The sequence below is a fragment of the Zootoca vivipara genome, chromosome 6, assembly GCF_965207765.1.
Source record: "Zootoca vivipara chromosome 6, rZooViv2.hap1.1, whole genome shotgun sequence".
Lineage (NCBI taxonomy): Eukaryota > Metazoa > Chordata > Lepidosauria > Squamata > Lacertidae > Zootoca > Zootoca vivipara.
Window position 1 is genome coordinate 18,237,583 of NC_142589.1, and position 21,440 is coordinate 18,259,022.

The 21,440-nt window shown below is 48.8% G+C and overlaps 1 protein-coding gene across 1 annotated transcript; it reads left to right on the forward strand.

Moving 5' to 3' along the window:
- Positions 1-1,408: 1,408 nt before the first annotated feature.
- Positions 1,409-4,177, forward strand: LOC118087696 (transcription factor HES-5-like). The gene is made up of 3 exons (XM_035120616.3): positions 1,409-1,731; positions 2,251-2,428; positions 3,023-4,177. Exons 1-3 carry the CDS (start codon positions 1,666-1,668, stop codon positions 3,253-3,255), a joined length of 477 nt encoding a protein of 158 aa, XP_034976507.2. The 5' UTR covers positions 1,409-1,665; the 3' UTR covers positions 3,256-4,177.
- The last annotated feature ends 17,263 nt before the right edge of the window (positions 4,178-21,440 follow it).

Here is a 21,440-nt window from a genome sequence, read left to right on the forward strand (position 1 = left end):
CAAGTCCCTGATGATTATTCATTTTCCCTTTGTATTTCATTGCGGGACTTAAAATGGCCTACATCAGGCATCCCCAAACTTCGGCCCTCCAGATGTTTTGGACTACAATTCCCACTGGTCCTGTTAGCTAGGGATCATGGGAGTTGTAGGCCAAAACATCTGGAGGGCCACAGTTTGGGGATGCCTGGCCTACATCACCCATCCTCCCCTACTATCTAAATTTATTCTCACAACAGCCCTGTGAGGCAGATTAGGCTGTGAGTCAGTGACTGGCACGAAGACTGAGCTTCACGACCACGTGACCTTCCATTTGGAAAACTTACCTGCACACACAGCATGTAGAAAGCAGCATCTTCTCCCTGGTGGGCTAGCTTTCTATGTGCAGAGTTTTGCTCTTTTTTTTTTCATTTTTTTTGATTGCAGGTGTACATTCAGTTTATCATTTGTGTGAGACCGGCGTATGGTTGGAGGAGAATTTTGATTCTGTTTGCATTTAAAGGTGAATCCACCTCGTTTCTACTTCCTGGGACAACATGAGAACCAAAACACGCTTTGAATTTTGCGACGAGTTCTCCAGCCACATGATTTCTTTGAAAATGCAAATTTACCAGGGGGAAGCATGCGTAGTTACATATAAATATGAATTAGTGAAAACCAAAACCAAAAACAAAATGCATTACACTGTGGGAAACGCATGTTAAATTTTTTGCACAATTGCATGTAAAAATGTGTCTGTTAGGAGAAATCTACACTAAAGAGCTGACAATTTTCGCGAGGAATAAAAAGAGAGAGAAAAGAACATAACTTATGTCCAATGTCCTGTTCTCATAGTTGCCAACGAGATGCCTACGAGGAGCCCCAAACTGAGGTGATTTATGATGCAATCGCTCATGAGATGACACTTCAGAGGCCTATTTTTAGTACCCACCTTATTTCTGCATTTCAAAGTTGTTTTAAACCATTGTTAATATTGCATAACAATGTGCTTCAATTGTTGTCACCCGCCCTGGGATCTGAGGCTGAGCAGCCCACAATAAATAGTAATAGTAATAATAATCTGATAACTGAAAATGTGGAAGAATGAACAAGCCTGGAGCAGTGAGAAACTGAGATGCACAGATTTTGCCCATGCCAATTCTGAGGCCTATGCACGGCACACATTTGGACGTGTGTGTGTTTTTTCCTCTCCTGCCATCGCTTGCCATACATGTACCAACAGCACCCCCGCCACTCCTCCCCGTGCCCACTAATGGCTGCGAGATGCACCTTGTGATGGCCTGGAATGTGATTAATCTGTCCCGTGGCCTCTGTGAGTGGAGGGGCAGCCTGTTCCCAGCTCCCCGTGTGTGTAATCCCTGATCCCAATCTTTCACGTAGCGCAGACTCCCCACCTGCTCATCTGGGAAAAGGTCATTATCCTGGGGCTATTCACTGCCAACGGAGCATGCAAGGCGAGCTGCTTCCCCTATTGTCTCCGCCGGCTCCTTCTGATTGGCTCCCGAGTGTGGGAAACTCGAGGGAAGCACAGACCCACAGCATCTCGGGGAGCCTGGCTGGCATAAATAGAAGGCAGGAGCAAGCCACCTCTCACAGCGTATTCGCCCAAGGATCTCCTCCGAAGCAACATCTGCCTCCGTAGCTCGGCAAAAAGAGAGCGAGGAAAGGATGGCACCTTCCAGTCTTGTCTTCATGGATCAAAATGGCCTGCTCACCCCGAAAGAGAAAAATAAAGTAAGTAAGTGGGTGGGTGTGGGGGTGCTCAAGTGGGGTGGATCTGCTTTAAGGGTGAAAGGGGGGTTTAACAGCCATTAGCCCCAGAGAACACTGGGAATCATTAGTTCTGGAAAAAGAACAGTAATGGAGAATTCTCAGCACTTAAACTAAAACCCGTCCAATTCTTTGGGGGTAACTCATAGACCCATTGAAATTAATGAGGTTAGCAATAGTTATTAGCTCCGATGAGTCTGTTCTGAGTAAGGCTAGCCCAGGGTAGAAACTTGACATGTTTTTCCTTGAAGAGATCATTTTTATTTAATGTCAAATTGATATCCCCGAACCTTCCTCCAAAGGGCATGCCAATACTAATTTAAAATCTCCCAAATGTAAGCTTCTAGTGACAAACTAATGATTTCAGAGTCTCTGTTTGTCAATGGCAAAATGTCCTTTTTTTGCATGCCACCTGCTGGGGAATCTAGCAAGTTTGAATGTCCCCACTAAGTGTATCTGTGTTCCCCCCCCCCCCCTTTGCAGCTTAGAAAGCCAGTGGTGGAGAAAATGCGCCGCGACCGAATCAACAGCAGCATCGAGCAGTTGAAGCATCTGCTGGAGAAGGAGTTTCAGAGGCACCAGCCCAACTCCAAGCTGGAGAAAGCCGACATCCTCGAGATGACTGTGGACTACTTGAGACAGCAGAGCCAGCAAACCAAAAGTGAGTAGAGCGAGAGGACCAGTTCAAAGAGACTTGAGACAAGTGGGGGGGGGGTGGCAACAAAATGTTGCAGTATATCTCTGCCTCACACTCATTGGAGCAATGTCATTTATGAGCATAGGGAGCTGCCTTATACTGAGCTAAACCTTGCCAGGCCCTGCTGGTGAATGAACCTGCCTGCCACCTTCTGCATGCAAAGCAGATGTCCTACTACTGAGCTATACAGCCTTTCCCTCAAATTCCCTCTTCCAGTAAAGGCCATTTCACACATCCCCTTCCATTTCCCATTTCCTCCAGCCAAAGATTAAAATTCTGTGGCTAAATGAGCCTATTCAGTCGTCACGAGGCTGCCTCCCCCACCCCGTTATTCTTTTGGGGAAGATTCGTTTGCACTTCTGTAAATCTTGGGGTTTCCCCGAGCATCCAAACTCTCCCTTCCCAATTGGCCCCATTTGGGCTGCCGTCCTATCAGCACTCACCACCTGAGTTTGACACTAGAGGGAGTGGCATTAGAGAATGTGATTTAAAAGTGTTCCCCACAAGCCAGCACGTGAATATTAATTCTCTCTTCTCCTTCTTCTTTTCCTTCTCTAGCATTGGGGCCTGTTCATAAAGACACACAAGTGGACTTCACCGAAGGGTATTCCAGGTGCCTACAGGAAGCCTTCCAGTTCATGTCTCGCCACAAAGTCCACGCAGAAACTCAGGCTAAGCTCGTGAGCCACTTCCAAAGGAACCAGCTATCTCTTCCTGAAGCCGTCCACTCAGCTTCCGGGCTGAAGCACTCGTCCTCCAAGAACATTCACACTCTTTGGAGGCCCTGGTAGGCTGTCCAAAAGCTGCCAGAGGACTTTGTTTCAAGAGGGAGGGCTGGACTCCATCCAATCATCCAGCCCTGGTCTTCTTCTTCGTAGGGAATATTATTTCCCCCCACTTTAAAAATTATTTATTCTCGGGGAGAAACGGAATGGTTTGGACTCGTGTAGTCTGTTGAATTGTATTTGAGCCGATCTTTGATGGGCAAAATCCACACACTCTGGAGAAGAGGGTGGGGACATGTATCTTCATAATGAAGGCGGCGTGGGAGGGTGTTATGTCTTGAACAGCAAATTATATGTTGTCAAAGTGTAGAAAGATTTTTTTCAGAATCTTGAAGCTGCCGAAGGTGGCAGCAAGACAGGGACGGGGAACTGAAAGGGCTTCTACGTGGTATGAGACCCCAGCCAGCCTAGCCAATGGTTAAGCATTTTAGCAGCTGGAGGCTCACAGCTCCCCCATCCCTGCAGTAGGAGATCATTCTCCCTTTGCCTGTAAAAAGCTTTTGGCTTTTGCTCTCTTCCTTCTCTGAGAAACCAGATTTCTGGTTTCCTGGTGGGATTATTATTATTATTATTATTATTATTTTGTCTGGTTGATAGAAACTTCAGGTCTTCTGTTTTGGACAAAAATAATGCTGTGATGTTTCGCTGAGTGTTTCTTACAGAAACGGTACTCTCTCCCTTTCTATTAAATAAGAAAAAGTCTAGTGAGGGGTTCTGATTTTTCAATGTCATACATTCTGAGAGTAAGAACGATTCGTTCTTGATTGTGGGTTTTTGTTTTTTTTGTTTCATTGAAATAATGGTGTTTCCTCTTGGATGGGGAATGTTGCCACCCGTGTCATGGGTGGTGTATGTTTTTGATTTGTTTGTTTTTTTATCCTGATGCCAGGATCAATATATTGAGTGCATACTGTGTATGCCTTTTGTATACGCCATTCAAAATAATAAAAATTAAAATGAATTGTGTGATTTTCTGGGCCTTGTTTTGTTTGGAAGTGGGGAGGAATCGATGGCCATGTTGAAAACAACTCAGTGCTGTTTTTTCTTCATATTATTATTATTATTATTATTATTATTATTATTATTAGGTAGTATCCAATGAAGTTCAGTTCAGAGTACACCCAGTGAAACTGATGATCCTATGGCAGTGATGTCTATTCACTTCAGTGACCCTACTCTGAGTATGACTAGCATGGGCTACAATCCAGGTGTGGGGAACCAGATGTTGCTGAACTACAGCTCCTATCACCCCCATGCCATATGACATGCTTGCTGTGGTTGATGGGAGTTGTAGTTCCGGAATGCCTGAGAATGTCTGAAGGACCAACCATTCCCCACACCTGCTCTCTGGGATTTCAGGCACAGACCTACCTGGAGACGCCAAGAATTGAACCTGGGACCTTCTCTGCATGCAAAGCTGATGCTCTGAGCTACAGCCCTCCCCTTAAGACACAGGAACACAGGAAGCTGCCTTATACCAAATCAGACCACTGGTCCATCAAGCTCAGTGCTGAACCTGGGCCCTTCCACATATAAAGCCATTCAGCTGCACCCCTTTCCCATTGATGTGCAGGGTACTTCACAAAGCCGATAGGCCCCTGCCCTGATGTGCCTACAATCTAGGGAGGCAATAAAGGAAGAGGAGGCACGGGATAGCAGGGATGGATATGCAAGTGTTGCCATTTACGCAAACTAAGCAAGAGCTGGGTATGGGAACAAGCAGGGTTTCCCAAACTTGGGTCCCCAGCTGTTTTTGAACGACAGTTCCCATGATCCCTGAGTACGGGTTCTGCTAGCTAAGGATGATGGGAGTTGTAGTCCAACAGAAGCCAGAGACCCAAGCTTGGGAAAACCCTGTGCTAAAGCCTCCACAGAAAGGGAGAGGAGGAGGGCTCAAAGGAGGATCATAGACTCAGAGAATCGTAGAGTCGGAAGGGACCCCAGAGACCATCTAGTCCAACCCCGTGCAAAGGATATAGGAGGAAGGTTGGAGACGCAGTAGCAGGAGGTTGGGCTAGATGACCCCGAGGTCCCTTCCGACTCTGCAGTTCAATAATGATCTAAGCTGGTGATTTTCTGGGGTGCCTTGAATGATGCTCAGGGGTGCCGTGGGCAACACTGACCTCTGTCCCTCTTTCCTTCCCTCCTTCCTCTGATGCCCTCTGGGTTCGAATTCCCACTCAGCCATGAAGCTCACTGGATGCCCTTGGGGTCAACCTCACCTACCTCACAGGGTCGTTGTGAGGAGGAAATAGGGAGGAGGAAAACCATGTAAGCCACCTCGAGATCATTGGAAGATCCAGGTGGTATATAAATATAAGGTAAGGTAATGCGGGTGGCACTGTGGTCTAAACCACTGAGCCTCTTGGGCTTGCTGATAGGAAGGTCGGTGGTTCAAATCCCCGTGATGGGGTGAGCTCCTGTTGCTCTGTCCCAGCTCCTGCCTACCTAGCAGTTCGAAAGCAGGCCAGTGCAAGTAGATAAATAGGCATCTCTGTGGCGGGAAGGTAAATGGCCTTTCTGTGCACTCTGGCTTCCATCACAGTGTCCCGTTGTGCCAGGAGCAGTTCAGTCCTGCTGGCCACATGACCCAGAAAGCTGTCTGTGGAAAAACAGTGGCTCTCTCAGCCTGAAAACGAGATGAGCGCCGCAACCCCATAGTCACCTTTGACTGGACATAACTGTCCAGGGGTCCTTTACCTTTGTTACATGAAAAAACTGCTCCTTTTCCCCTTATGGGGTACCCAAGAGCCTGTATAGGTTCCCTGTCGGTAAGAGAAAATAACAGAGGCCAACCAGAGGATATTGAGAAGCAAAGCGGCTAGTAAACCTGATCTTTATTAAACTGTTGCAACAGGTTCCCTAATCACCACACGCAGGAGGGAGGAGGAACCCTGAACAATGGTGTGCAAGCTCTTATGTAGATTTTTGAAATTGTCCACCCTGTAGCTCAAGACCACCACCCCCCCCTTACATCATACATAGATCACAGAAGGAGGCAGTCTGCAGCAGAAATCCTGCCTGTCAGGATACCTGATCATGGTCACTGACTGCATTACCTGGGCAGCCTGGGCATTCTTTAGTGATGGTAAATACTTTAGTTCCTGAGCCCAGGTCACGGGCTCACCCTATTCATACACAAATACGCCATTCAGGCAGGATTTGCAAGCACAAAGAAAATGGGAAGGAATTGACGGCTGGTCTTGTGTAGAAGTTAGCTTGCTCCTCTTCAGCTAAAGAACTTAAGAGGAATATTCCTAGGAAGCTGCCGTGGACACAGTCAGTCCTGTGACCCATCTACCTCAACAGTGCCTGCACCGACCGGCAGCAGCTCTACAGGGTTTCGGATGGTGGGGGACATTGCCAGCCCCCCCCCCACGGAGATGTCGCCCAGGACAGAAGACCTGCATGCAGAGCAGATGGTCCAATCCTGCACTATGGAGACCCCTACCCTGCCTGGAAGGATGTGGGGATGGTCTACCTTTGGGAATGGGGCTGCAGGAAGAAGGATGTGAAATGAAGATGCAGCCAAGCTGCAGGCAAAACAGCAAGTGCATCCAAGTTCTTCTGACAGAGGAGCAGGTCCAGTGGGGGGGGGTTGCCATGGTGACAAGGACCCACCCTCCTTTGTGACATCTCTTGCTTCTCCTTTAAAAGCCACAGACTTGCAGGCAACCATTGTGGGTTAGTAGTGAGGTGAGTGGAGGGGTAGGAGTTGAGGAGTTTGAGGAGTTTGATGGTTGGCGGTTGGCGGAGATTAGGAGAGGAGTTTGGTTTATTGTTATTTTTCCAGTTTCTTAATTTTGTTTTATTACTTTTATTTGATTCACTTGATTATATTCACTTTTATTTGGTTTATTATTTTACTTTTTATTTTAACACTTTTGTTTTACTTTTTTATTTTACTTTTTGTTCTATATTTTAATATTTTTATTTTTGTTCTTTATTTTAACATTTTTTATTTTACTTTTTTATTTTGTGCACATTTGTGCCAATTTTGTATATAATTTGTATATATTTATTTTGTACATAGAGGATTAGTTAGGGTTAGGTATAGGGTTAGGGCGGGGGTTAGGCTTAGGTTTAGGCTTAGGCTTAAGGCTGGGGTCAGAGTTAGGCTTGGGTGGGCATTTTAGATAGTTAGCTAGTTTAGAAAGGAGGGTGGGAATTTTTCCTGGATGAAATGTGCAGGCTGTAAGTAGGATTCCTTTCCTTTCTCTTGGTCTCCTGGGGGGCGGGGTGAGTCCCAGGATCCCCGGCACAGCCTTGGCTCTCTGGAAATAGACCTGGCCAGTCTTCTCCAGACAGCTCAGCTCCTCCACACTCTTTCCCTGCCTTCCCCTTTTCTCTGGGTCCTGGCTCTCTGGGTCCTGGCATGGCCATAGCTCTTGAACCCATAGCACTTGAGACCTCCTTTCTCTCTCTGCCAACCCTTCGTGCTCTGGGCTGTCTCTTTCCACCTCTGGTGACCCCCTATCAGATCACTGAACTGCAGAGAGATGGGAGGAATTGGGCTAGACGCCCCTCCTCACACACAAACACCCACCCCCCAAGAATCGGGGCAGCAGGCTTCTGAGTCGCTCCCTGCGCTTGTCTCTTCTAGGTTCAGGTACTTGAGGCGCCTGATCAGCCACAGCAACAGGGTGACCCCCCCCCCCGGCAAGGCCCAGAGCAGCCTGTGGCAGCAGGTGAGCAAGATGGCTCTCCTCTTTGGGACAGAGGAGGGCAGGGATGGGCTAAGGGGGCAGCTAGTCAAAAGATGCAAAGAGCCAGACGGCTGGATCCGACCTAAGGTCCATCTGGGCCAGCAGCTAGAAACCCAACGCCCCCCCCCCCCAGCAGCCAACCCATTTTGTGGAATATGATGGAGGATGCAGAGGGTTGGGCTGCAGAGCATGGCTGGGGGTGGGGGCAAGTGTCAGCTGGAGGGACACCTTCCCTGGGGAGCCACATTCTGGGGAAAGGAGACTGGGATTGGTCCCCAAGGCGTGGGGCGTCCCTCCCCTGTTGCAGGACTTGGAATCCAGGAGAAAACTCTTGGAATAGCCTTGCCAGGTGCTCAGGGATGAACTCACCTGTTCCCATGTCCTTCACTTTGCAGATGTGCTGCAGGTCCACATCCCTTCCCTAGGGGTGAGTATTGGAGAGAGGACTCCGGGAGGTCATCCAGAATTGCCAGGCAGCTCAGCTCAGGGAGCTCCGAACCGTGAAGAGCTCCAAGGAGGAGCCATTCTGGTGAGTGATGAGTAGTGTGAGGGACCCCCCATGGGGAAGTGGGGCAGAGAGGGGCTTTGGGGAAGGGGTTGTTCATTTGCCGGAGAGGACCCTATCAGCTTAGGGGATGGGGTTGCCATTCCCCAGGAAAGCCAAGCCTGGCTTTGGGGGGGTCAGAGTCATCCTCCGGAGGCCCCAGAAAGAGCTGACTTTCCTCCTGTTCGCTTCCAGGACATCTTGGGGCCCTTGGAGCACTTCAGAGATCGCCCCCTGACCCTGGCACTGGCCTTGGAGGCCCTCCTCCAGCTGAGGTGAATGGGGTCTTTGGGATAGATGGGTGGGGGCAAAATCCCGGGTGGGGAAGAGCAGGCAGGAGGGAGCAGGGGGCAAGGGAGACTCGGAGGAGGCAGCGTCTAACTCCTTCCCTTCATCTCTGCAGCTTCATGAGGACAGATTTCACCTGGGAGATGGTGCAATTGTGCACAGGACATTTGAGGCCGTGTTGAAAGTTGCCAAGGAGGAGGACAGAGAGGAATGCCCTTTGTCTTGACCTCTCTTTGCAGGATCGATCTTCTTCTTCTTCACACACTTGCAAGATTTAACCCAGCACTCAAACTCTCTCCTCTCTTTTCCTGCAGGAACTGAAGCGGCACTTCCAGCTCCTGCTGGGGGGGGGGGGGTCTCATTATGGAAGCCCCCAATCCTGGCACCCTCCTCCAGCTTCTCAGTGTAAGTGTCCCAATGGCATCAGGAGAGGTTTTAGGGTTGCTCACAGTCCCTTACCCAATAGACTGTCCCATTTCTGGGGCATGGAGTCCTCTGTCCTGTTTGGCCCCCAATTTGTCCCACTTTTGAAGTCATGAGACTTGTGAGCTCTGTCAGGGGACCACCAGGGACCAGCAGGGAGCCCAGAGGGTTGGTGCAAGGGCTCCAAGACGCTGCTGCTTCAGAGCGTTGCTCAGAAGGTGGTGTTGAGGCTCTGGCAGCGGAGGAATGCTTGGGAGATGCTGACGGCTCACAGGAACAGTGGGGAAGCTCTGAAGTGTCGGACCTGGGCGCTGTGGAGGGAGAAGGGTCAGAGACCAGAGAACCTGCTCCACAGTTGAAGGAATTTTCAGCTCCACTGAAGGAATTTTTTTTTATTTTACTTCGATCCAGACCAACACAGTTACCTACCTGTAACCACAGTTGAGCAGTTCAGGGGGGGGAGGGAACTTCCCCGCCCCTTGACCCCAGGAACGCAGGGGGGACAAACACCGGGAGCAGAAGCGGAAGTTGAGGGCTCCCAAGTTCCTTTGTTGGCACCACTCTAGACGTGCGCCACTTCTGGATTCTGACTCGGACTAGACAGTCATGGTCATTATCGCTCTGTCTTGTACATACTTATATAATAAATCTCTGTCACAGAGTTTGGAGTGTGTTACTCGTGAGAAGGCAACACAGTGCCCTTACAGCGCCCCCCCCCCCAAGTTGCTCGGTGCTGAGGCACTTGAGCCTGTCCCTGGCCCAGACTGGCCCCTGACTCTGAGACGCTCTTTCCTCCTGCAGGACCTCCGAGGTTACGCCCTTGGGGAAAGTGGGGAGGCTCAAAAACTAGCAGACAGCAGCATTTCTTTGCTGCTGCCTGTTGCCTGGAAATCCCCCCACCTCAGAGTAAAGTACCTTGCCTTCTTCTATTCATTTCTTTGGTTGCTTCCATCCCCCCAAGAGCACACACCCCCAGTGACTTTTAATGCAGATGATGCGCTGTGTGTCCCTAGGGGCAAGGATGAGGCCAGAGGCTTTTCCTGACCCCTTTCCTCCTGCTGCTGCCCTTCCACCTCTGCCTAGGAGGCTGCAGGGCCCAGGGAGGTCCTCTGGGACAAGGGATTGGGCCCAAGGCAGAGAGAGGCCCATCCTTCCTGGCTTGGGGCTGCTTCTGTGCTCTCTTGCATGCATCCAGAGTGGCTTTCGTAGTATCACTTGACCCATATTTTTCTTTCCTCTGCAGAAGACAGTAGTTCACCCGGAGCTGGCCTGCTTCCGGCCCAATCCAAAAGACGGTAAGCCCCACACCTTAGGGACAGCGAACTCCCTTGTCCCTTGTTTGCTTTAAGGTCTGTACCCAAGACTCACCTCCCAGGTCTTCTTGCTGGGAGTCCTGCAGCACCTGCTCCCTGCCTGGCAGGCCTTTCCCACCTGGTCTTCCTGAAGAGGATCAGCACAGAGAGGTCTGTCCTTTGTCTGGACTTGTCTTTGTGAGAGGCTCTTGCAGAATTCCAGCCAGGACTTAACCTCTCTCCTCTCTCCTCTCTTTCCCCGCAAGAACTGAAGAGGCACTTCCAGCGCCTGCTGGGGGGGAGGGGTCTCTACTTTGGACATGGGCAGCCCAATCATCCACACAACTTTCCAGGCCGTCCTAGAAGAAAAGAATGATGAGAGAGAGGTATGAACTTAGTATTGACTTCTCTTGACTTCTCTTGTCCCAGATCATTGGGAGCTACCAGGAAGTTGTGCTGAGAGGCTTCAGGACCATTCGGACATCCAAGCATCGGGCTACAGAGGCCATTCTGGTGAGTGATCAGTTGTGTGAGGGACCCCTGCAGGGAGCTTCAGGGATGGGCAAGCCAAGCTTGGAGTTTGGGGTTGGGGTCGTCTTCCTGACTTTCCCCCTCTGCTCTCTTCCAGGACATCCTGGGGGACTTTGACAAGCGCCCCCCTAATTCTTGGCCTGGCCCTGGAGGCCCTTTTCCAATGGAGGTGAGTTGTGTCTTTTGAATGGACGTGGTTGTGGTGGGGAGAAGCTCAGGGTGGGGAACAGCAGGCAGGAGGGGGCAAGGAGCAAGGGGCAAGGGGGACTTGGAGGAGGCAGTGTCTAAGCCTCTCCCCTCCAACTTTCCAGCTTCAGGAGGCCAAACTTCTCCTCCAACCTCTGCAGTGCAATAGTCCACAGGACATTTGAGGCACTCCTGGAGGAAGAAAAGGAGGGTGATCGGGAGGCATGTCATTGGTCTTGACTTCTCTTGATATGGCTCTTCCTTCTTCCTCTTCACACACTTCCACAATTGCACCCAGGACTCAAAATCTCTCCTCTCTTTCCCCTCCTTGCCCTTTGTAGACCTGCTGGCTTGAACATGGGCATCACCCACAGGAACTCAAGTGGCACTTCCATCATCTGCTCTGGGGCTTCTGACAGAGACCCCCAATGCTTCGCACCTCCTCCTCCTGCTTAATGTAAGTGTCCTGATGGCATTGGAGATGATAAAGGGATGCCAGGGCCTCCATGGTGGGGGCAATGGAGGGCTGCTTTGGCCCAGACTGGCTCCTGACCCTGAGATGCTCTTTCCTCCCACAGGACCTCCGATGTTACGCCTTAGAGGAAAGTGGGGAGCCAAAATACCTGGCGGCCAGCAGCATCTCTTCACTGCTGGGCTTTGCCCGAAGGTTCCCCCATCTCAGAGTAAGTAGCTCTCCTTCAGGGATTCAGTCCTTTGAATCCTTCCATCTCCCCAAGAGGCTTCCAAAGCTACTCATCCTCTGCAGTCGGTAACAGACCTAACGGAAAAAACTGCTAACTCTTCTGATGACATCAGAGAATTCAAGATGACATCAACTCTTTCTGTACCAATAGGGATGCATGATTCCCACAGGCAAGTTTCTTGGCATCCTGAGGGCATCCTGAGCAAGTTTGCAGATGACACCAAATTGGGAGGGGTGGCTAATACCCCAGAGGACAGGATCACACTTCAAAATGACCTTAACAGATTAGACAACTGGGCCAAAGCAAACAAGATTAATTTTAACAAGGAGAAATGTAAAGTACTACACTTGGGCAAAAAAATAAAAATAAAAATGAAAGGCACAAATACAGGATGGTTGACACCTGGCTTGAGAGCAGTGCATGTGAAAAGGATCTAGGAGTCTTGGTAGACCACAAACTTGACATGAGTCAACAGTGTGATGCAGCAGCTAAAAAAGCCAATGCAATTCTGGGCTGCATCAATAGGAGTATAGCATCTAGATCAAGGGAAGTAATAGTACCACTATATTCCACTCTGGTCAGACCTCACCTGGAATACTGTGTCCAGTTCTGGGCACCACAGTTCAAGAAGGATACTGACAAGCTGGAACGTGTCCAGCGGAGGGCAACCAAAATGGTCAAAGGCCTGGAAACAATGCCTTATGAGGAACGGCTTAGGGAGCTGGGTATGTTTAGCCTGGAGAAGAGAAGGTTAAGGGGTGATATGATAGCCATATTCAAATATATAAAAGGATGTCATATAGAAGAGGGTGAAAGGTTGTTTTCTGCTGCTCCAGAGAAGCGGACACGGAGGAATGGATTCAAACTACAAGAAAGAAGATTCCACCTAAACATTAGGAAGAACTTCCTGACAGTAAGAGCTGTTTGACAGTGGAATTTGCTACCAAGGAGTGTGGTGGAGTCTCCTTCTTTAGAGGTCTTTAAGCAGAGGCTTGACAGGCATATGTCAAGAATGCTTTGTTGGTTTCTCCTGCTTGGCAGGGGGTTGGACTGGAAGGCCCTTGTGGTCTCTTCCAACTCTATGATTCTATGATTCTAAGGGCCTTCACTGGCCACTTGAGGGTCCTGTTCAGCATTCCCATAGAATGAGCTGGTGTGCAAAAGCTGCACCAAAGGGATGGGGCAACCCAGGCTAAAGAGGAGGGCAGGCTGTCCCCCCCCCCCCCAACAAATCTCACAAGGCTGCTAGGTAGGAGAGCAAGAGCCAGAAAGAGTTGTGGGAGACACAGAGACTGGCTTGCTCTGTGCCAGAGCCAAAGCTGCGACTAATTGAGAAGCAAGATCTGCTGGGGTTGTCAATGCTGTGAGCCCCTCCATCCTACACTCAGGTTGTATATATGAGTAAATAAAACTATATAGCATAAAGACACCACAGTCTCTGGACCTGGGACCCCTGGAGTCTCACCGCTCAGAGACTGGGGTAGTTTGCAAATATAAACACATACATACACAATAATTTGTGCCTGTATCCCTAATACATAACTAAGCGTGTAGGGCATGTTAGTGCTTTCGCAACAGCCCACCTGTAAATAAGGAAATGCAACCTCCGTTGCTGATTTATGAAAAAAGCAACAAAGCAAATCTTCTCTGACCGTGGAGGCAGAGCAGAACCATCCTGGCTGGTAGCCATTGGTAACCATCCCCTCCGTGAATGTGTCTCGTCTTCTTATGAAGCCATGTGGATTGGTGCCCACACATTTTGCTTGGCCTGAGACATTTTTCTGCCTGTGGCAACAGAGAACCCTAGAATTGTAGGGCTGAAGGGACCCCAAGGGTCACCGAGCCCACATATCCCCCTGAAATGGAAGAAGGCAGCACACACATACACTGGTTCCATGTACGGAGTCCAGCTGGAGGGGTGGCTCAGTTTTATTCTAGCTCCACCAACTCTAGGGGCTGCAGACTAGCTTAGGGGGCTACAGTGCAGCCTGCATGGCCCCCACATGGCTCTGTCCTCCAGTCCTTTCCTGCTGCCCCCCCACTTTAGCACCTGAAGCAGCCTCATCTCCCTGCCTAACAGGAAGGCCAGCTGTTTCTCTCTTTCTTTGGCCTTCGCTATATCACAGGCCTAAATGCATAGCAAATGTTGTCAGGGAGCGGAGACAGCGAGACAAAGACTGGCAGCAGAATCAAAAAGGGCATCAGGTTGGGATTGGCAAAGCTCTCAGGCTTAGCCATCTTGTCAATTGAAAACAAAGTAGTGAAAGGAATTGATTTTGATGATGTGACTTCAAAATTTGCAGAGAACAAAGTTAGGAAAAAAGGTTTTAAGTGCTTATGCTCACAATGTTAAGTAAATAAACCAGACAACAACACTTTCAGCTGTAAGTATCTTATTTTTCCTTCTTTTAAAAATTTCAATGGGGGGGGGGGAGTGTTGACAAGAAATTTTCTGCACCGGGTACCACCTGACCTTGCTACGCCACTGGTCTGAAAAGTTCCTTTGGGCCAGCTGTGAAGAGCACCAGAGACAGACGCCCCTGCCATCCCCATCTAGAGAGCTAGGCTGCGAAAGTCTGCCTGGATCCTTCAAAGGTTTATATGGGTCAGAACAGACAGTACTGTAGGGATGGAGGAGTTGTGCCCCCTCAACCCGCTTTCCTTCCATTCCCAGCTTTGCATCCCACAATGTCTGTGCTGCAATTGTACTAAACCATGAGACTCTCACATTGGGATCTCTGCAAGGTCATTGCACTCCTTCTCCTGTATAGTTCAACACTTTCTGCCTCCTTCACAGCTGACCCAAAGGAAGTTGCAAGATCTCCCTTCCTGTAAGGAAGAGCCAATGCTGCCCTCTTGTGGCACATGCTGGGATTCCCCCTCCCCATCTTCAGTTCCCGAGCCCTGTGTGGGACTCACCAACAGACACCGGTCTTTATTCGCTGTGTATTTATCCCAGCCTTCCTGCAAGGAGCACAGGGAAGCTGATATGGTTCTCATAACTCAACCCAGTGCAGTATCTTAGCCTGGATTATATACTTAGCTTCTCGGATTTGAGCTCACATTTCCCAGCTCCTAGCACATGGGTTGTCAAACTAAGGCCCGTGGGCCAGATCAGGCCTAATTGCCTTCTGGATCTGGCCTGCGGATGGTCTGGGAATTGCCATGTGGATCACCAGGGTGCATGTTCTTTCCCTCTCCCTCACACAGCGGCGGCGCCTCCTCCCTCCCTCCCCCTCCCTCCTGGCTTTCCCCCACCCTGCCTAGAGGAGGAAGGGGGCTGGGCCTTGCTGGTGCCAGCAGCAGCAGCGCTCGAGTGGCCACCATTTTAAGCAGCCCCTTTCTGAAGCCCTTTTGTGTGCCACTCATCGTCCCTCCGCCACCAGCCCCTGCCACTCGCAAGACACAGGTAAGCAGCCACTGGGGCTCGTGGTGCTCTTACATCATCCCCCCCCCCAAATATAGTCTGGGCCCCCACAAGGTCTGAGGGACAGTTGACCGGCTCCCTGCTGAAAAAGTTTGCTGACCCCTGTCCTATCGCATGTTAGTCACTACACTGGACTTGGCTCCCCAGTCACCTTTCATCTGCCTCGCTCCCTGAATGTCCCCTTCCCTAAAATACTTTTTGTGCCATTTTAAGAACTATGGGCGAACCCGAAAACTCACCCTGTAGGTTCAGCTCCATTGGGGACCCATTTTTTAAAGAACAAAATGTCAAAAAAACAACAGCCACACACCAATTGCCCTCTTAGCGCAACCTGGGCTGCACCCAGGACTGCCTCATCAGCACAAATTTGCACCCTCCTGGAGTGATTTCACCTGGCTGGAATGTGGCCTTGAGCTCTGATGTTGCCTCCTTTTTACCTGGTGGGTAGGAAAGGGCATGTGAGTGAATGTAGGAACTAGCCTACTGGGTAAAGTTACATTTTAGATAAGATAGTCTACAAGACCCACTGCCACTCTTGCGACCTTAAACTCACTGTTGTGTCTTTGTCAGCTTGGCCAGCAGATGGAGCACATTTCACAAAATATGGTGAAGTTACAAGTGAGTCAAGAGGAACATCCGAAGAGCCTTCTGGATCAGGCCGGTGGCCCGTCTAGTCCAGCATCCTGTTCACACAGTGGCCAACCAGATGCCTGTGGGGAACCCGCAAGCAGGATCTGAGCACAATATCACTCTCCCCTCCTGTGGTTTCAGAAGCATTGCTTCTCTGACACTGGAGGCAAATCATAGTTATCATGGCTAGTAGCCATAATAGCCTTATCCTCCACGAACTTGTCTAATCCTCTTTTAAAACCACCCAAGTTTGTGGCCATCACTACCTCCTGTGTGCGAGTGACTTCCATAGTTTAACTACGGGGTCACGAAGAGTCGGACACGACTAAACGACTAAACAACAACAACAACACACGAAGAAGCATTTTCTTTTTAACTTGCTTCCTCTATTCTCAGAAGGTTTGAGGAAATATGTCCCTTTCAGTTTGACATATTTCTGCATCAGTTCATGATTTATTGTTTTATTGTTTTTAATCAGCATTCTCGCCAGCGATTCTGCAAGTATACACATTTTTGCAAGTGATAGCCCCTAAGGCCATGCAGTTTTGCATATCATTTTTGCCAGCATCTTTGTGAACACTTTCCCTGCAATATATGCACTTATGTGGCACGTTAATTTTGCATCGCAAAAATTTAGGCACCTGCAAATCCGTCAGCATTTTAGTGCAAATCTCTCCCAACACTCACATTTTTGCTTGCAGTTGTCATGGGCGGGCTGGATGCAGAGAACTGGTGGGAGGCACCAGCTGGGGAACCCCGAAGGGAACCCTCAGAGGAAGAAGGCTCTGAACCAGGGCATTGGGGGTGGGCCGATTATGAGTGGTCAGAGCAAGAAGAGGCAGCAAACTGGGAGGAAGAGGTGTCAGAAGCTGAAGGCATAACAGGATTTAGTGAGAGGGAAGAGGCTGCGGCAGAGAGCAGTCCAGCATCAGAGGCAGAAGCAGAAGCAGAGTGGGGTCAAGAGGCAGAGTGGAGGCAGGCTGCTGAAGAAGCCTTTCCTGATGCATCCAACTCCCTTCCTGTCTGGTCTCCCAGAACATGTGGAGAGATGAAGAGAGTGGAGCAAAGAGAGACAAGGCAAACTGGCCTTAGACTGCTGGGGAAGGAACTGGGGGAGGAGCCTTAGAGAGCGGTGGGAAGACAGGGACCTTCAAGTCCTTGTAACTGCCTCATTGGAGCAACACCTACAGTGGAACCTCGGTTTGCGACCGCCTCCGTTTACGACGAACTCAGAGAGTGACCGCCGCGGACCCCGACTTATTTACATCCGGGTTCCGCGTGCGCGGATGCACAGAAGTGATTTGCACAGCTCGTGCATGCGCAGAAGCGCTCTATCAGCGCTTTGGCGCACGCGTAGAAGGTACCACTGTATTGGGAAGAGTTGCTGTGATTGCTAGGCCTGCGTTGCATGTGCATTCTGTAGTTGACCTCCTTTGCAATGTTTCATTTTGAAATCTTTAAGATAAGATTTTGGTTTCCTGTTCCTTATGGTGCTTCAAATGCATCCTTTATATTTGGCTTTCTTCAGTAATGTTTTGTTCCGGATTGTGTCATTTGATGTTTTCACATGTTGCAAATGGACTTGAGATCCGCCCCCCTAAAATAAAGTGGGGCAGAGATGAAATGAATAATAATAAAACTAGAATACAATGCGTCAAAGGCCCACCATGACAGAAACCATGCAATGGAGCAAAGGGTGACTTGAGCTCTTGAGCTGATCTCGGGTGCAGCCAGAGTTGAACAATCCGACTGCTGCACACTCAGCAACTACTGAGGAGAGAACTTGGTGGGAAATACCCCAAAACACACAGGCTTCGGTCATGTATAGAAATAGCAGTCCTGCCAAAAGCTGATTTAATCATTATTTTGCAGCTCATCTATGTCAGCACCTTAACTCTTCTGCTCTTCGTTACCGCTGCCAAACTTTGTAGAACAATAGACTAAGCAAATCCTTCCTTGGCAGATAAGATCAATTCCTGTCAGTGAGATTTTGGAAACAACTGCAAGGTGTCATATGCTGGCAATAAAATGGTGAATGCTATTTTGTACTTGTAAATTGAATCTTTCCATGTTTTGTATTTTACAGCTTTGTTAACTGCTTAGAAGTTCCCTTACAAACCAGCGGTATACAAATTTTGTTAATTAAAATAAATGAATGAATGCGGCTACAGCTGTTGGTGTGATCAGGCTGCAGAAGTGTATTCACGGAATTATAGAATTGTAGAGTATACCCCCAAGGATCATCTAGTCCAACCCCCTGAATCGCAGCTGGCCATCCAACCTCTCTTTAAAAAACCTACAATGAGGAGAGTCCACCTCCTCCTGAGATAGTCCATTTCACTGTCAAACAGCTCTTACTGCCAATATTCATGCCCCCATTGCCCCTACTTTCCTACGCCTCTGCTTGCAAGCACACCTGGCGTGCACCAGAACTTGTGGGCATCCATTGAAGCTGAAAGCTGGAAGATTCAGCAGAGATAATTGAAAGGACTTATTTGCACAGCGCATAGGTGAACTATGGAACTCGCTCCCACGGGAGGCAGTGACGGTCAACACTAGGTGGCTTTGAAAGCAGATTAGACAAATTCATGGAGGACAAGGCTATGAATGGTGGCTATGCTCGCCTCCACATCTGAGAGCAGCAGTGCTTCAGAATACCAGTTGCTGGAAGCCACAGGAGGGGAGAGGGCTCGTGTGCATGCAGGTTTCCTACAGACATCTGGTTGGCTACTTTGAGAACAGGATGCCAGAGTAGAATGGCCATTAGGCTTATATTATGTTCTCACACTGAACATCTTCCTTGGCAGCTCAGTTGGTAGAGCATGAGGCTCTTAATCTTAGGCCTAGGGTCATGGGTTTCAAGCCCCACATTGGGTAAAAGATTCCTGCATTGCAGGGGGTTGGACGAGATGACCCTCGTTGGTCCCTTCCAACTCTATGATTCTATGATACAGCCTGTAATGTTCAAGAACACACACACACACACACACACACACACTTTTATTATGATTCAGAGTTTATTAATGTGAATACCACTTAATGCCAAAATAGGCTTCTATGGCTTACAAAGTACAGAGAGGACTCCTTTTATGCCAGGGTGGGAAAGCTTTTTCAGCCAGAGGGGCCACATCTAAGGGCAACTCTCTAAGGGTCACATGTCAGGTGTGGGTGAGGTCATAATTAAAAGTAGGAGGAGCAACATGTGTGAATGCTACGCTTGCACAGTTTCTGCACATGCTCACAAGCTCTATCCTCTATCCCGGCTAGCGAGAGACCCTGCTGGAGTGTTAGGTGTCAGGGAATCTGCCCCCCCCCCCATGGTAGGTTGTCAGGAATATAGAAATAGAGTTCTTACCAAAGTCTTTTATTCAATATGCACAGAGAGAGGCTTAGAAATGTAGCCTCCTGGAGTAATGGCATTGCTCCGAGTAATCTCCACCCCACTTCTCTCCTCAATCGTCAACAGCACCACTCACCTTACGGTGGCCACTTATGGCCATCTGCCTCCGAGCCCTTTGCTCTCCTACTTTCAGTGCTTGCCGGGTTCTGGGAAAGCCGGGTTCTGGAATGCTTTCTAGTGATAACGTGCCAGCCAGCTGCTCCGGCTCTACTTCCCCCTCCTCGTCTTCCATTATTTCCCAACTTTGCCCCTCATCTATCTCTGAGCTGTGACCTTCCCCAAACCACTGTTGTAAATCTATACTGTCTTCCTCGTCTCTGGAGGGTTCAAGAGGAGGAGGCGGTCTCCACCGTTCCTCCTCTGTCCATTCCCTGACACTGGGTGAGGGGTGTGTGGCCTCAGGATAGTTCTGAGAGCCAGATAGAGACAGCTTGATACACACACAGTGGAAAGAAATCCCCTAAAGAACACAAGAATACCAACCTGCCACACTGACGGCGTCCTTGGCAACCAAGCTCCAAAAGAGCGATTGGAAGCTGAAATTGGAGATCGGAACTCAGCTGTTCCAAGCCTGCCTGCTGGCAGGAAAGACTGTTTCAAAATCAATAATCCTTGAGCAACATAGCACCATTGCATGTTGAAATAGGATTGCATCTGCTTGCATTTTGTAAAAAAAAGTTAAGTCTCCTAAAATATGTCCTCTCTCCCATGGACTTTTGTCTAATATACAGGTTTTTGGGAAACAATGTCCCCTAATATGCTGCTTTATTTTCATAAATAAATACCTTTTTTTACGCACCTGTTTGCCTAGCATGCCCTTTTTTTGCATTGCAAAATCTGAAGCGGTGCAAGCTTTGAAGAAGAAAAAAGCTAGCAAGTTTCCACTTGTGTATCAGTTCACAAAGTGCAAATCAGTAAATAAATGTTGGAAGCGCGTAGGTATTCATTTCAGTTTTGGGATTTTTACCCTTAACACTCATTCTTGAAAAGAAGTCATTGACTGAGTCAGTTTCCTGCCAGTGATAGATCATATTGAAACTACACATCTACAAAATAATACTAATAGATAAGTAGATTACACAATGAGGTGGGTTTTTTTTACATGCAGCTTCCATTCCTACACATCTCAAAATCCAGTATCCATCACAATGGGGTTGGGGTTATCTATATTTACTTTAGAGGGGGCACACAGCGTTAAATCCTGCTTTGTGCTGCTTTGCCAGGGTGTTCCCTGCAAGGAATGTGCCAACAAGGCAAATCCCTTCCCCTCACCCCACAGATTACCTGGTCACCTGGTGTCATCAGGTGTGTTGGGGTTGCCCACCCCAATCTAAATGGTTGCTTCTCTTGTTCTTGTGTTGGGAGTGCATGGGCTGTATGAAATGATAGCATGTGATCAGATGGGTAGTATAGAATCCAATAATTGTAGAGTGGGTCGGTACCCCCAAGGGTCATCTAGTCCAATCTCTTGTAACCCTAAAGCAGGCATCCCCAAACTGCGGCCCTCCAGATGTTTTGGCCTACAACTCCCATGATCCCTAGCTAAGCGGACCAGTGGTCAGGGATGATGGGAATTGTAGTCCAAAACATCTGGAGGGACGAAGTTTGGGAATGCCTGCCTTAAAGAGTCCCTAGTCAATAGTTAATAGTACTGGTAATTAGCAAATAGTAGTTAGAGTAGACCCACTGAAATTAATGCCCATAACTAACTTATTTCCATTTATTTCAATGGGTTAACTTTGAGTAGGACTTAGTTTGGTTGCATCCAATATTAGTCTTCTTCAGAGTAGGTCCATTTGTATGAACAGCCATGACAAACAGGTTCATTGGTTTCTATGGGTCTATTTGGAGTAAAAGCATAGTTGGCTACAACCCTATATCTTCATAGCTTTGACCATCCAAAAGAAAGATGTTTTGTGTCACATCAGTTGCCCCGGATTTGTTGCTTTTGAATCTACATGCAGAATCTCAGGCTGGAAGCTTTTAATATAGGCATCTTGCCATGAATAGTTCCACCTCCTCCCCCCTCCCTCCCTGGTAGAACTAAGGGACCTCCAACA

What these genes read in the sequence shown, in the direction of transcription:
- LOC118087696 (XM_035120616.3), top strand. Translation starts at nt 1,666, where the DNA reads ATGGCACCTTCCAGTCTTGTCTTCATGGATCAAAATGGCCTGCTCACC. An exon ending in CCCCGAAAGAGAAAAATAAA is followed by an intron (nt 1,732 to 2,250) that starts GTAAGTAAGTGG and finishes CCCCCTTTGCAG; the next exon opens with CTTAGAAAGCCAGTGGTGGA. An exon ending in GCAGAGCCAGCAAACCAAAA is followed by an intron (nt 2,429 to 3,022) that starts GTGAGTAGAGCG and finishes TTCCTTCTCTAG; the next exon opens with CATTGGGGCCTGTTCATAAA.